Here is a 13666-nt window from a genome sequence, read left to right on the forward strand (position 1 = left end):
CAGAGTACAATATCAGACCGTTTTATTTAAGTATTATTAGTATTATGCATCTATATACGCAAATAGAACTGTTCAAAAGAGTACACCTGCGTGTCCTTCATAATGCAAAATAAATCCCTCTTGATCTCTTGGTGAATGCCCGATTGTAACTCCTAAATATAAGATTGGGAAACACACACACGCACACGCACACGCACACACACACGCACACACGGAGCCGCACGTGATTAGCGGCAACTGGAACTACATCTCCCGGCGTGCCTTGGTCCCACGCGTGATTTGCTACAGCGAAAACTACGTCTCCCAGCATGCCGCGGGTTTGGGGCGGACTCCCGCGCCCAGCTTCCCTGAGTTCGCTGCGTGGGTCAGGTCCTACCCTGAAGAGGATGGAGGTGGCCAGCGGCGCCCCGGCTCCGGAACCGGGCGAGATCCGGGCTCTAAAGAAGTGTCTTCTGCGACGCAACCACAGCCGGGAACAGCACGGCGTGGCGGCCTCCAGCCTCGAGGAGCTGAGGAGCAAGGGTTGGCGCGGGATTGGGGTGAAGGCTTGAGGGGCTGGGGCCGGGGCTGAAGGAAGCCTGTGGGGGGGGAGGTGAGGATGTCAGGCTGGGCAAGGCGGGGTCTGGAGAGGCGACTTGGGGCTTCTTGTGACTCGAATGGAGCCTTGAGCCAGAAATGACTCATGTGGGATAGCGACTTGTCAGCTTCAAAGCGTTTACAAACGCTTTAACTTAATGTATCTTGTGTGAGACTCAGATGGTAGAAAGGCAGACGGGAAGCAATATGCAAATTAAGGCAGACTTCGATATCTTGCCTCACACGACTCAGATTTGGGATCAAACCCAGCCCAGTGTATTCCTGGCATTCGGGCTCCCTAAGGTGGTACCGGGGTTCCCAGCTGAGCGTACGGCGGAGTAGGGGCAGGTCTCCACAGTCAGCTCTGGCAGGTACCTATGCGGTAAAGAGGGAGCTGCTACCCACCATTCCGAAGGTCCAAACAAGGAACTTGTGTTGTGAGTGACGAGTTCTGAGCCCCATACCGTTACTAGCTGCCTGACCTTGCACTTAACCATGTCTCTACCCACAGTTTTCTCAAGGGCAAAGTGGGTATGTTTCCAGCCCTGCTTCACAGGATTGTTGGGACTCTCCAAGGAGATGATATATTCAAACGACTTACAACTTATTAGCCTGTGGCAATAAATTGTTTACCCAAATAAGTTCTATAAATTAAACGTGTGAGTCATTCGCAGGCATGTAGTTAGGTGTGTGTCACAGTGCTCAGTGCTTCCTCCCAGAATCAACAGATATCAGACTGAAGTCTTTCAGAGACCCAGACACAGCCAAAGCACTCTAAATGCTTTAGTGACGTGGCTTTTGCCATATGGGTGCTTACCTGTTTTTTTCTTGGCATTAGGGTGCTTAAGTTTTAGTGCCCTTTCAGTGCAGTGGCTGGATGCACTTGGCACAGAGGCTTGTGTAAGTGCTTATGTTTCTGGATCTCGGCCTGTGCAAGGCTTGCTGTTCTATTTGGGTGATAGACAACATTGGCCAATGGTATTTGTAGTCTCGTGGCTACCTCTCTGCATACTCTAGTCCCATTAGTATTTTAGGCATTGCCATTGCCAAATGGGATGGTACAGACCTGCCCTGGACAAACCCTCTCGCCCAGTGATCATAAAGATAAAAAGCTACTGTTACAAACTTCGGCCTTCTGTTTCTCTTATACTTTCTTATAGGTTAGTAAGACTGCAAAGAAAAATACTGCAAAGAACATATTTTTTTCCTTTTCTTTCTTTTTTAAAATTTTCTTTTTTTCTTTTTGACATTTGATACATAAGATTGTTGTGAGATTAAATACTATATATGAAAAGCACTTAAACAGTACATGTGGTACTGTTAGTATTATATTTCAGGCATGTGGTAAGTGTTATATTAGTAGTAGTGGTCGTCATTATAGTCAGTTTTACCTACCAGGGATTTTTCTAGGCTCTAGGGGCATACATATTGAGAATACAAGTACAGATGTAATTTCCCTATGTAACTTGTCAATTACCAAATATTTCATTCCTCAGCCTGTGACATTCTGGCCATCGATAAGTCCCTGGCACCAGTCACCCTGGTCCTGGCAGAGGATGGCACCATAGTGGATGACGATGATTACTTCCTGTGTCTGCCTTCCAATACCAAGTTTGTGGCATTGGCTGGTAATGAGAAGTGGGCTTACAGCAATTCAGGTAAGAAGTGCTGGCCATACATAAAATATACCACCCATCATGATTCCTTTTACTGCACGGGCACCTGGTGGCTGTTTGGCTGGGTGCTTAGGTATTTGTGCAGCAAATGTTTACTGAGCACCTTCTGTGCTGAGTCTTGGGGTGAAGATGAATGAGACGGGCTCAATTCTCAAATAGCTCAGACCGACAGCAACTAAAATGCAGCAGGACAAAAAGATCTGTGCTGTAGGTGGGGTCAGACTGTCTGGTCTGAATCCTGGCTCTGCCATTTACTAGCCACGTGACCTTGAGCAAATTATCTAACTGTTCAGCCCTGTATTGAGATATTAATTATAGTACCCATCTCCTAGGGTTGTTGTAAGGATATTAGAACATAGCACATACCAAACCAAGGTTTCTCAACAACACTGTTGGCATTTTGGGCTGGAGAACTCTTTGCTGTGGGTGTGCTGTCCTGTGCATTACAGGATGTTCAGCAGCATCGTTGACCTTTACCTACTAGATGCCAGTAGCATCTCCTCACCCCAATTCTGACAACCAAAAATGCCTCCAGACATTGTCAGATGTCTGTTGGGGAGCAAAATCACTCCCAGTTGAGAACCACGGATGGAAAGCATTTAGATCTTACCTGGTACATAGTAAGCGGTCAGTAAATGTTACCTGTCATCATCATCATCATCACTGCAGATACAAAGAGAACTGGTATGATGAGCAAGGATCAAAGAGCTAAAGAGGTGTCTTGAGGAGAGTCCCTGTGCCACTAAAGGAAGGAAGTCACCCTTCAGCAGTGGCTCTCCCAGCCACCTTTGTACTTGGGCCCCAGGGACAGCAGAGAGTACCTACAGCTCCTCCAATCAAGGATAAGACCCATCCCCAGGCACAGGAGAAGTGCTGTTGAGGATGGATGTTTTTGTATGCAGAAACAACACACCCACAGATGTAAAAACTAACCAGAAGGGAAGTGTGGGAGTATCTCACATGGCCGTACACTGGATTTAAGTGGCTTCTTTTCATAGAAGAATACAGAGCAGTTTCCCACGGAAATAACTTGAAGATGGGACAAGAGGAGAAATTAAGGTCCCAGATGGGGATTGGCTCTCCTGCGAATCTCTGAGAAAAAGTGCTTCCTTCACCATTGAAATTATTCTCAATAGTCTTTTGGAAGGATGTGCAGACATCCTCAAGGTCTGTGTTGGGGGAGGAAGTGAAAACAGCACTTCAGGTCAATCTAACTGGCATTTTCTCCCACGTGTCAGATGGAGGTACAGCTTGGATTACCCAAGAGTCCTTCGATGGAGATGAAACAGACAGCGGGGCAGGGATGAAGTGGAAGAATGTGGCCAGGCAGCTGAAAGAAGATCTATCCAGCATCATCCTCCTGTCAGAGGAGGACCTCCAGGTAAGCCTCCTCCGAAACCCGCAGCCACGTTCCTCTGGCCTCTGCTGCCTCCAGCACCTTAGTTTCCATGCATCTTGCCATAATTTCATTATTTTGTAATTTAAAAATAATTCTTAGATGACAACCAAGGCTCTCCATTGTCTAATTCTCTCACCTAGAGTAGGAATTTTTCACCCCTCACCCTGCCTCAGAATCACCAGTGGAGCTTTGTAAAGATACAGAAGCCAAGGCCCCACCTAGATCAATTTAGGCCATTGTGTGGGTCAAGGATGTACTGCCAAAGAATGTGGAGTTAGAATAGCTGGGTTAAATCTCAGCTCTATCACTATGACTTTGAGCCAGTGACTTATCTTCTCTGCTTAGGTTTCCTCTCCAGTAAAATCAGGATAAAAATAGTATGTGTTAATTTTTTTTAAATATTTATTGAGCCCCTGTCCTGTGCCTGGCATGGTTCTTTGCCCAGGGGTACAGTGGTGAACAAGCCACACATAGTCCCTGCTCTAATGGAACTCAAATTCTGGTGGAAGGAGGCAGACAAGAAGCATGTAAGAGGGGCCAGTGTGCCAGGAGTGATGGGGCTACTGTAATTGGGAGATGAAGGAAGGACCCTTGAAGGAAGTGACCTTCTGGTTATTTTTTAAACTTGTATGTTTACTTCGAATGAGTAATATGAATACATTCTCATGGTTCAAAATCCAAGAAGTATAGAAGGATATACTGGTAGCAAACAGAATAACCCAAATATCCACCAGCTGATGAATAGATAAATTAAATGTGGTCTGTCCAAACAGCGGAATATTATTCAACCATAAAAAAGAATGAAGTATGAATACACGTTCTAACACGGGTAAACCTTGAAAACATTATGCTAAGTGAAAGAAGCCAGACAACCACACATTTTATGATTGCATTTATATGAAATTGCCAGAATATACAAATCCATAGATATAGAAGGTGGATTAGTGGTTGCTTTGGGCTAAGGTTGGTGGGGGGCTTTGAGGAGAAATAGAGAGTAACTACTAATGGGTAGAGAGTTCTTTCTGGGGTGGTGAAAATGTTCCAAAACTGATTGTGGTAATGATTGCACAACCACAAAAAAACAACTAATTATACTAAAACCCCCTGAATTATATACTTTATATGGGGAATTGTATGGTATGTGAATTATATTTCAGTAAAGTTGTTTGTGGGGGTAAAAATGGGATATACAGGAAGAGTCTGACTTCTGCCCCTAGCTACCCCGGTTTCCCTTTCTGGAGACAACCAATCTGTCAGTTTCCCATTCTGGGGATATTTTATATACAAACAAATATGTTTATATTTTCTCCTCGTCCCCTGTATTACACAAATGGAAATTTACTCTCTTTTAAAGAAAGATTTAGAGAGTATTTCAAATCATTTTCTAAAAGACATCCTCGCTCTTTTTTACTGCTGCATAGTACTCCATTTCGTGCCTGTACCATGATTACTGAGTGAGTCTTCTCCACTGGTGGACATGCGGTTGTCATCAGTCTTGCTATTCCAGTCAGTGCTGCAAAAAATTTAGGCCAATGTCTTTTTGCACACATGCTTGTCCATAGAATAAATTCATAGTTTAGTTGATAAACATTGGCAGGTCCCAAGAGGTGACACTGAAGGACAAGAGAAACCTGCCATGGAAAGGCTGGGGCCAGAGTGTTCCAGGCAGAGGGAAGGCAAGAGCAAGCTTGATTTTTTTTCTTTTTGTAAGAAACAAAAAGGGGTCATGATATCCCTTCCCATCCCAATAGACTGGCATATTATGATGTACCCTTAGAATAAGGAACACAATAGTCCTTGCCAAAATAGGGATGCCAGAACATGAGAGCCCAGCCCTGACAGCGAGGTTCCACAGTGAAGCTTAGGACACTTAAAGGGAACTTGCAGAGGCCGGCCACGTGGGAGGTAAAGGAAAGTCCCCACCATCACGGGGACTTTGGGGAGTGAGAACAGATGGGAGGGAAGGGAAGAGCACAGAGACCAACTACAACACAGGGTCCTGAGGATTAGAAGTAAGACCAACTGATTGTTGTGAAGTTATTAACCTCTCTGGCCTCATTTTCTTCATCTGTAAAATGGTGGTAATACTAGTACATACCTTGTAAGGTTTGTACCTCTTGAATTTTGAACCTTGTGAATGTTTATTAATGCTACTTGTTTGAAAATTGATGCAGTATGAAAGTTAAAGATAACTTGTAAAGTCACCTCCTCAAAGAGGCCTTCCCCAGTCTGGACCCTCCTTGTCACTCTCTGTTCTGATAGTTTCACATCCATTTTCTCACTGGTACATAGTAATTGCTCAGGAAATGAAGGCTCATTATTGTGGGTTTTATTAAGCTCCACAGCAATTCTGATCTGCAGCTGAAGTTAGATTTACTATCCAAGAATTTCAACAGTTTGCTCTTTCTCTCATGAAGACTGTTTTTAATCTAGTGCTGGATGTGCCAAAAGACTTAGCCTTCTTAAGATTTAGGATATGATAAGTGAGCTCTCCCTTATTTCACAGACTGAACATGTTATTTAAGTTTAAAATATAGTTTATATTTTTAAAATAGTCTTTCAAAGTATGAACATGATTAACAAAAATGTTGAAGGTTGAAATCATTAGAAAACTTTTGCATAAAACAACCTCAGACTGATTCATTGTACAAGGGATCATAAACCTCTTCCTTTATATTCTGTACAATGAACAATTGGTTTTTTAATATGAGGACTTTGTTTTGTTTTTAATAAGGCACTAAGGCATTATTTTCCTAATTTTTTTTCACCAAGGAAAATTGAAAAAATTACTTGCCTCTCTCAACTTTCAGGCAGCCTTATTAGGTAACTTTGGGAACTAGATGGAACCAGTCTCCGAAACTGTTGTATTTAAGAGCTAGAACCTCATGTTTAGAAAGTGCTTTTGGGTTTCTGAAAATCTGTATTTGTCTGTCAGATGCTCATTGATGTTCCATGTTCAGAGCTGGCTCAGGAACTATGCCAAAGTCAGGTCACAGTCCAGGGGCTCCAGAACACCCTCCAGCAGGTTCTTGACCAGAGAGAGGAAGCCCGTCAATCCAAGCAGCTCTTGGAGCTTTACCTCCAGGCTTTGGAGAAGGAGGGCAGCGTCTTGTCAAAGCAGCAAGGTAGGATTCGTTGGCTGGGGGGGCTGTCATACTGAGAACTCAGGAGAGCCTTCCCTTGAGACAGAGCCAGATGCTTATCACGTGGTCCGAAACAGTGGAGCCACAGCTGCTGGCATCTCAGGAGGACAGGCCTCTGGCCGCCCAGCCAGTGGCTCTGGCCACTCGTCAGCATGGCTGGATGTGGACGTGGTGTGCTCATCTCCATTTCACGTCTGCTTTGCAGAGTCCAGAGCCGGCTTCGCTGACGAGAGGGACACGGTTGACACGGGTATTAGAGAGAGCTCGTCCGAAATTGCGCTTTCCAGCCGGATCCTCACCACGCTAAGGGAGAAGGCGGCTCCAGAGCTGAGTTTGTCTAGTGAGGCTTTGGAGGTGGGCAAGCACCAGGGCCCCTGAACTGCAGAGAGGGACTCCCCTGGAGGGGCAGTGTTGCCCTGCAGAGGCTTGTATGGGTTTTTTTTCACCTCTCCAGACCCTGAATCGTAGCTGCCCATCTGCCTATTATTTATTACATGCAAAGCATTTGCAAACATCTCATTTAATCTAAATCATAAACAAAATAGGTATGTTCCCTCACATCATCAAACATTATTCCCTAGTGCAGAGTAGCTAATGAACCTGACAGGGAGGAACTGCAGGACTCGGGCTCCTGAGGTGGCTCGCGTCAGTAGTTGAAGATCCGTAGTCTGTCAAGGCCCATAAAGTGCCCCTGGGAAAGGCCCGCTGGAGGGGATCCCCCAGTGCTGGCTCTCAGGCTAGGGAACCCGAGGCTTGACGAAGGGGACCCATCAGAGTGGGTGCTGCTTATTCTCATCCATGTCCCAAGTACTTCCTGGGTGTAGCTAGGAGGGAAGGAAGCCGTAGTGACTTGAGCTTGGCTACATTTCCTGTGAGCGGAGGACGTTATAGTTGTTCCAAGTAAACTACGCTCTAGAGAGAGCCTTTCCCGTGGGCGTTGTATGCTGAGAAAGGGCCTGTGACAATTTACTATGAAGGAAACCTGGCATCTCGGCATCAAGCCACAACAAACTGACACTGCCTGTTCTCGCTCCCCTAAAGAGAATCATGAGAGCAGAGGGGCTGGTTCTCAGTGCTTCTTATTCTTGCTGCAGTTGGTTGCCAAGGAAGACCCTAAAGCATTGGCTGTTGCTTTGAACTGGGACATAAAGAAGACGGAAACTGTTCAGCAGGCCTGTCATCAGGAACTCGGCCTGCGCCTCCAGCAGGTTCAGAGCTTGCATTCTCTGAGGGGCCTTTCAGCAAGGAAGAATTCAATGCCTGGAGAAGCGCAGAATCCCAAACGGGCCAGACAAGACCCCACGTAGCTGGCAGCCAGAAATACGCCAAAGAAAACCTTGGTTTTTGTTGTCAGTAAACGCCTTCAGCCTAATTATTGTAGCTACTGACTTCTCTACCCCCTGCCTTAGAGAATGTTCTCCTGGAACAGCCTGGAAGACTGGCTTCATGCCCTCTCCAGAAAAGCTATTCCAGACCTCCACATATGGCTCGTCCACCTCTTTTGAACCACAGAGCTGCACCAGCAATAGCCCACCTCTTACACACCCTTATGTTCTCTGTTTAAAAGTAGTTGGGAAGGGCAGTGAAAAGAAACTGTCATATTTCAGACCCACTATTTTTGTTCTAAAAATAGAACTGCAGGATTTTTAAACACAAATAATGGTAGAGAAGGTGAAATAAGAGAAATAGTGACAGAAGAGAACATAACTGATGATGGCCACAAACTTGTTTCTCAAGTTAATGAATTTCTTCATTTGTTTAAGGCACATATTAAGTTTGCAGACCATAGGGACATAGAGTAATTCACCATTTCTAATATCTAATTCAGTATTATGAAACTATATCTGGTACCACTGTGAAACTTTTCAGTTTCCTAATATGTTTTATCAGCAGGAGGTATAAAAAGGTCATTAAATCGATCTCCATGTGATAGGACTCCAAATCTCTCTGGATCAAAGCAGAGACTTCTGATTTATATCGTCCTGTTTCTGTACAAACTTGTTCTTTGGGTTTGGTAATCTACAATAAAGTCTCTTGCAGGGAAAAGATAATTAGTTATTGACTGACTTGACTTTTTTTTAAAGCATACTTAGAGGAAAATAAAATGCTATTAAGAGATACATTGGCTAATTATTAAGTAAAGAAACATAACAATAAGTCCTGGGGTGAGGGAGAGGTGCAAAGAACAAACAGAACCAAAAACACTCTTCCTTCTCCTGTGACCTTCTTCGAGGAGGGCTCACATCTACTCAGCATAGTCTTACTGATGCTTTACAACCACTGGTTCTCACTTATTAGCCCCATTTCTTTTTTAATAGCATATTTTATAATGCCTTCTTAATTATCCTTAAATGAAAGCCAGACCTGATAACCTACCCATAGGCATACTTTCATCAACTTAATACCCCCAAATGTAAAATTTCAGAAGAAACAAAATAATTTCCAATAAAACAGTATGTATTCTCAGCATGTCACTGTCTGGAGATGACCATACTAAAGGCACAGTGAAGCTGTCAGATGCTTGTACTTAAACACTGAATTACTGTGAATTTGACAGAGGCAGCCAGGCATGATGTGTAGCGATTGTCAACTCAAATACCACAAGCAGCACTGCCTTTTGTAATGGAGTTTCCCAAAACAGTGAAGTTCTGGATAAAATAACACCTCTATCCTTGATTTACAAGGTAGCTGCATTTATGAAAAAATCCAGGGAACAATAAAACTGGAAAAAATACTTTGTATTTATATATAAAACCGAAATAGGTTTGGGGCTAATTTGGAAGAGGTTTTCATCCATATGAACATGCAGCCTGATATATAAAAGTCTTGTGGTATATGGGGTGATTCTCCACTGTGTGGAACAGTCTGTGCTTTGCAGGAAGATTAGTACCCCACCTCCTACCCCACCCACTCAGTGCCAGTAGCAGCCTCCAGGGACTGAGACAGCTAAAAGCAGCCTCACACGTTTTCAGAATGTCCTTGGAGGGGCAGTAATAACCAGTTGCATTCTGCTGTGTGCTGGCACCCACCCCTCCAGTGCCCCACAAAACAGTGAGCTAGGCAGGGCGTGGCTTGTCACCTCTCGTTTTATACATGAGCAAAGTTGTGCTCAGTGAGAGTCAATGACATGCCGCATGTCACAAGGCTAATTGGAAAGCCAGGATTCAAAGGCAGTTCTTCTGGTTCTCATTCCAGTATTCTTTCCACTTGTTTGTATTTGCTCTTAGGTCCACACACACTGTATCCAGATCACTGGTTTTGTTACACCAGTGTAGTAAGTTGAAGTCAACTCCAGCTGGAAAAGGCCTAATACGTCTGCAGCATGATTGCCAGATTGCTAGCCATCATCACTGTGCTGGTGGTGAGAAGCAGTTCAGCCTCGTGAACCCTGTGTAGCTAGCACAGTAGTAAAGGAAGCCTGGGCTCCACAAATAATAGACTAGCACCTCCATTCACCAGTTACAGCGACATCTCCATCTTTGCCCTACTGAATTAAAAATGTTTTCTTAAATTCTGATACACAGTAGAGCTTTGGTCGGCCAACCTGCATGTTGGTATTGGTCTTCCGTATTTGAAACAAACCCAGCAAGCATCTCAGCTGTGCGGGACGATGGGGAAAGTACTGCAGGTTTTGGAGTGAGACAAACCCATGTTGAGTCTAACTTTCTGGGACGTTAGTTTCCAAAAATGTAAGGTTAACTTGAGGCCCCAAGGATCAAAGGGTTACATTAAATGAAGTATGAGGAAGAGCACAGTCCCCAGCACAGAGTAGTAGGGAGAGGGGCCCTTTCATCTCCCCAGGGGCAGAGAGAGAGAGCAGAGAGATGGGGGTGGGAGCAAAGACCTCAGGTCTGCAAACTCCAGCCCAAATGCAGAGTGAGAGCCGTTGCAGACACATTATTTTGCCCCGGGTACCACTTACCTTCCCTACACCACTGTGCCTCCAGGCCTTCTAGAAGCACAGCAATATGTCTAAAAATAGGGGAGGGGGGAGAGAGAGAGGGAGTAGGCCATGCCTGTTCTTCTGGTAAGAGAAAAGAATGTCAAAGAAAGCAGCTGGGACTAATGAACTCTGCATTAGCCATATTCCATTCTTTCAACTCAAGTCAAATGTCGGTCCCCATTAGGCAATTGGCTTTGACAGGAGGCTGTGCTAATTACCACTTTACCAACCTTTAATTTCTGGGTAAAAGCACAAGGAAAAAATCTAATGAATTTTTCATTTTCTAGAGAAAGGAATAAAATAATAGTAGTCTGTAAAAAAAAAAACATTCATTACAAGATATTAATGTGTCTTTACTAAACAGATTTTTAAGTTTCCTAATTATCTTTTCTTTTTTCCCCTTGCCTTCAGAGTTTTTTCTTATTTTGTTGTATTAGTAGGGTTTTTCTTTAAATTATTTTGGCTGGGTCATAACATCACTTGAGGTTTTTAAGGAACTTGGAAATTATCTACTCCAAATACCCATCCACTGCCTGAATCTGCGACACAGCTGACCGGGGGGTGGGGGTGGGCTCCTGCCGACCTATTGGGAAGCCTCCAATGAAGGGAACAGACTCGCTCCTCCCCAGGAGCTGCATTAAAATTTTAGACTACAGATCCTTAAATTGGCTGTTTGCTCAAATTAAGTCAGACAACACTGCACAATTAGAAGGATGTGAGCCAACAGGGTAATGCAGGGCTACCGGGTTTTCTTCAGTATTTTCTAATACTGATACAAGAACCATCACCAAAAACATTCTGCGTTTTCTCCAGCTTATAATTATTTTCATAAGGCAAATGTGTATTTTTTAATCACTTAACTATTTAATTACAAATGGAAAGGATAAATTAGTGTTAATTTTTATTAGAGTTTTGAGAAGCTAGAAATAGTGGGTTTCCCAGCTGTCCTTTCTAGTCTAGAAACAGATTTCCTTCCTTTTAACAGCTAAGTGACTTTTCTGTTTTTTTCAAAATTGAATCCATATTTCTGTCGAAGAAGCTGTTATTATTGAGATGTGGGTTATCCCTTCAGCAGGTGCTGTTAAATCAAGTTGTTTAAGTATCTCCCATGATCTTACTGGTCTGAGTTTCCACTGAAATGGTTTGCTGTCAACCCTGAAATATGAACACTATGAAAGGATTGTTGTCCAATGCTTATGTCACACTCAATTCTTCCCTAGCAGTTAAGGATCTATTCTGGTGACAAATACTGTAAGTAAATGCAAGCGAATGAACTAGAAGTTGTCCAGGACTTGACTATATTGAACTACACAAAGGTAGACTTTAAGAAAAAGTCTACCAAAAACCTGCTGGTATGAAATCACCCTGATTTACGAATCGTGGGCGCTATGAATCTAGTCTAACATGCAGTTGATGCCAGCTATCATTTTATTAAGTCCTCTGAACTAAGGCAGTCTTAAACTTGATAGATTTCCAGGCAGTGTCATTAGTATAGCCTCACTGTCCTTCAGACATTAGTTAAAAGTTAAAATTCCCAGTCTTAAGGACAATGTAAGTGTGACCCCCAACTGAAACTGAAAAACAGCATGTTTTTCTTCTAGAAGAATTCTAAGTTCTGAAGGTTAGCTGGCCTTTCAGGCAGGCATCTTCCACCAGTGCACTGACCCAATTACTGGTCTCTTAAAGCTGCTGTGTTTCAAAATATGGATGCTATTAAGGCTGTTCCATCACATTATACTTTACTCAGCTAGTAATTATGAATATGAGCTCAGCTCTGTGGAAAACAGAACGGAACGGTCAGCAGTCATACTCTATGAGTCTGCTCCCCTGGCGTCCAGAGAAGAAAATAATATCACAGTGCCTCCAGCCAGCCTTTGCCCGTGTTCCTGATATGAGGCTTGACCCTCAGAAACTTTCCATAACTCCAAGTATGAATCTCTAAGCTTCAAAGTTTAGCATCCGAAACCTCACACTGGAAGTTCTCTTTACAGTCTGATACAAATGTCACAAGCAATATGAGTAATTGAGGAAGGGTTCCGGGGCTATGGGGGAGAATTAAACTTCGTTTGGGGTTTAAAACTCAGCACTTGACCTCTAATGCCATCTGGGCAAATGGACTAAATCCTGGTCCACAAGGGGCTCAATAGTTGCTCAGCGTTACATCACAGAGAAAGCAATCTTCCTACCCTGGTTTAACCATCATCCCCTATCGCTTCTGTGGGAAGTTATAGAGGAATGGAGAAATACAACAATTTATACACATAACACATATCAATACGTATGCACCTGTGTCCTAAGTCCAGAACTTGCGACTCTGAAGTTGGTTGTATTAGAAGTCAAGGCAATCAGGCTACAGGCTGGACAGCAGCACTGCTCACTATATTTGATTTGAAATAAACCTGAAGCTCTCACCATAGAAAAGAATTATAACAAATTAATATTAACTTACTGATTAAAATTAACACCGGTATTTTCTAACGGCAGGTTCAAGTGTAACTTTTACAAGCATGTCAACATGTCTGTTTGACCGCATGACATTTGTTTTTACATTAATTTTAGTTAAAACATGAGGAAAAAAATGTGCTCTTTGAGCACAATGTGAAAAATTTTCTTTTAATATGAGGGGAATATTGTTTAAATTAGACAATTTATACCAAAATAAACTGAAATAAGATGTTATTCCGAGCACTTTGTGGCCTTCAGCTATTTTAAATCAAAGAAAGGAAGACAAGGACAGAGCAACTTCCAAGCACATGATGAAGGAGGAAGGAGAAGCCCAGTGGCTACACTGAGTAGTAGAGTACAGCAAAAGAAGCAAAATCCAGATTACTCAAGACATTCAGCATCGGGCATTGTTGGTTTTAAATTCAAAATACTCCTCAAGTTACATGGGAAAGAGAAGACAACTGCATAAAGAAGAAAGATCACG

The 13666-nt window shown here is 43.3% G+C and overlaps 1 protein-coding gene across 1 annotated transcript; it reads left to right on the forward strand.

Moving 5' to 3' along the window:
- Nucleotides 1-318: 318 nt before the first annotated feature.
- On the forward strand, nt 319-8848 carry DFFA (DNA fragmentation factor subunit alpha). Its single transcript, XM_010957557.3, has 6 exons — nt 319-522; nt 2073-2234; nt 3491-3633; nt 6587-6776; nt 7000-7148; nt 7889-8848. Exons 1-6 carry the CDS (start codon nt 387-389, stop codon nt 8099-8101), a joined length of 993 nt encoding a protein of 330 aa, XP_010955859.2. The 5' UTR covers nt 319-386; the 3' UTR covers nt 8102-8848.
- The last annotated feature ends 4818 nt before the right edge of the window (nt 8849-13666 follow it).

Source organism: Camelus bactrianus, chromosome 13 (genome assembly GCF_048773025.1).
Source record: "Camelus bactrianus isolate YW-2024 breed Bactrian camel chromosome 13, ASM4877302v1, whole genome shotgun sequence".
Taxonomy (NCBI): domain Eukaryota; kingdom Metazoa; phylum Chordata; class Mammalia; order Artiodactyla; family Camelidae; genus Camelus; species Camelus bactrianus.

What these genes read in the sequence shown, in the direction of transcription:
- DFFA (XM_010957557.3), top strand. Translation starts at nt 387, where the DNA reads ATGGAGGTGGCCAGCGGCGCCCCGGCTCCGGAACCGGGCGAGATCCGG. An exon ending in CGAGGAGCTGAGGAGCAAGG is followed by an intron (nt 523 to 2,072) that starts GTTGGCGCGGGA and finishes TTCATTCCTCAG; the next exon opens with CCTGTGACATTCTGGCCATC. An exon ending in GTGGGCTTACAGCAATTCAG is followed by an intron (nt 2,235 to 3,490) that starts GTAAGAAGTGCT and finishes CCCACGTGTCAG; the next exon opens with ATGGAGGTACAGCTTGGATT.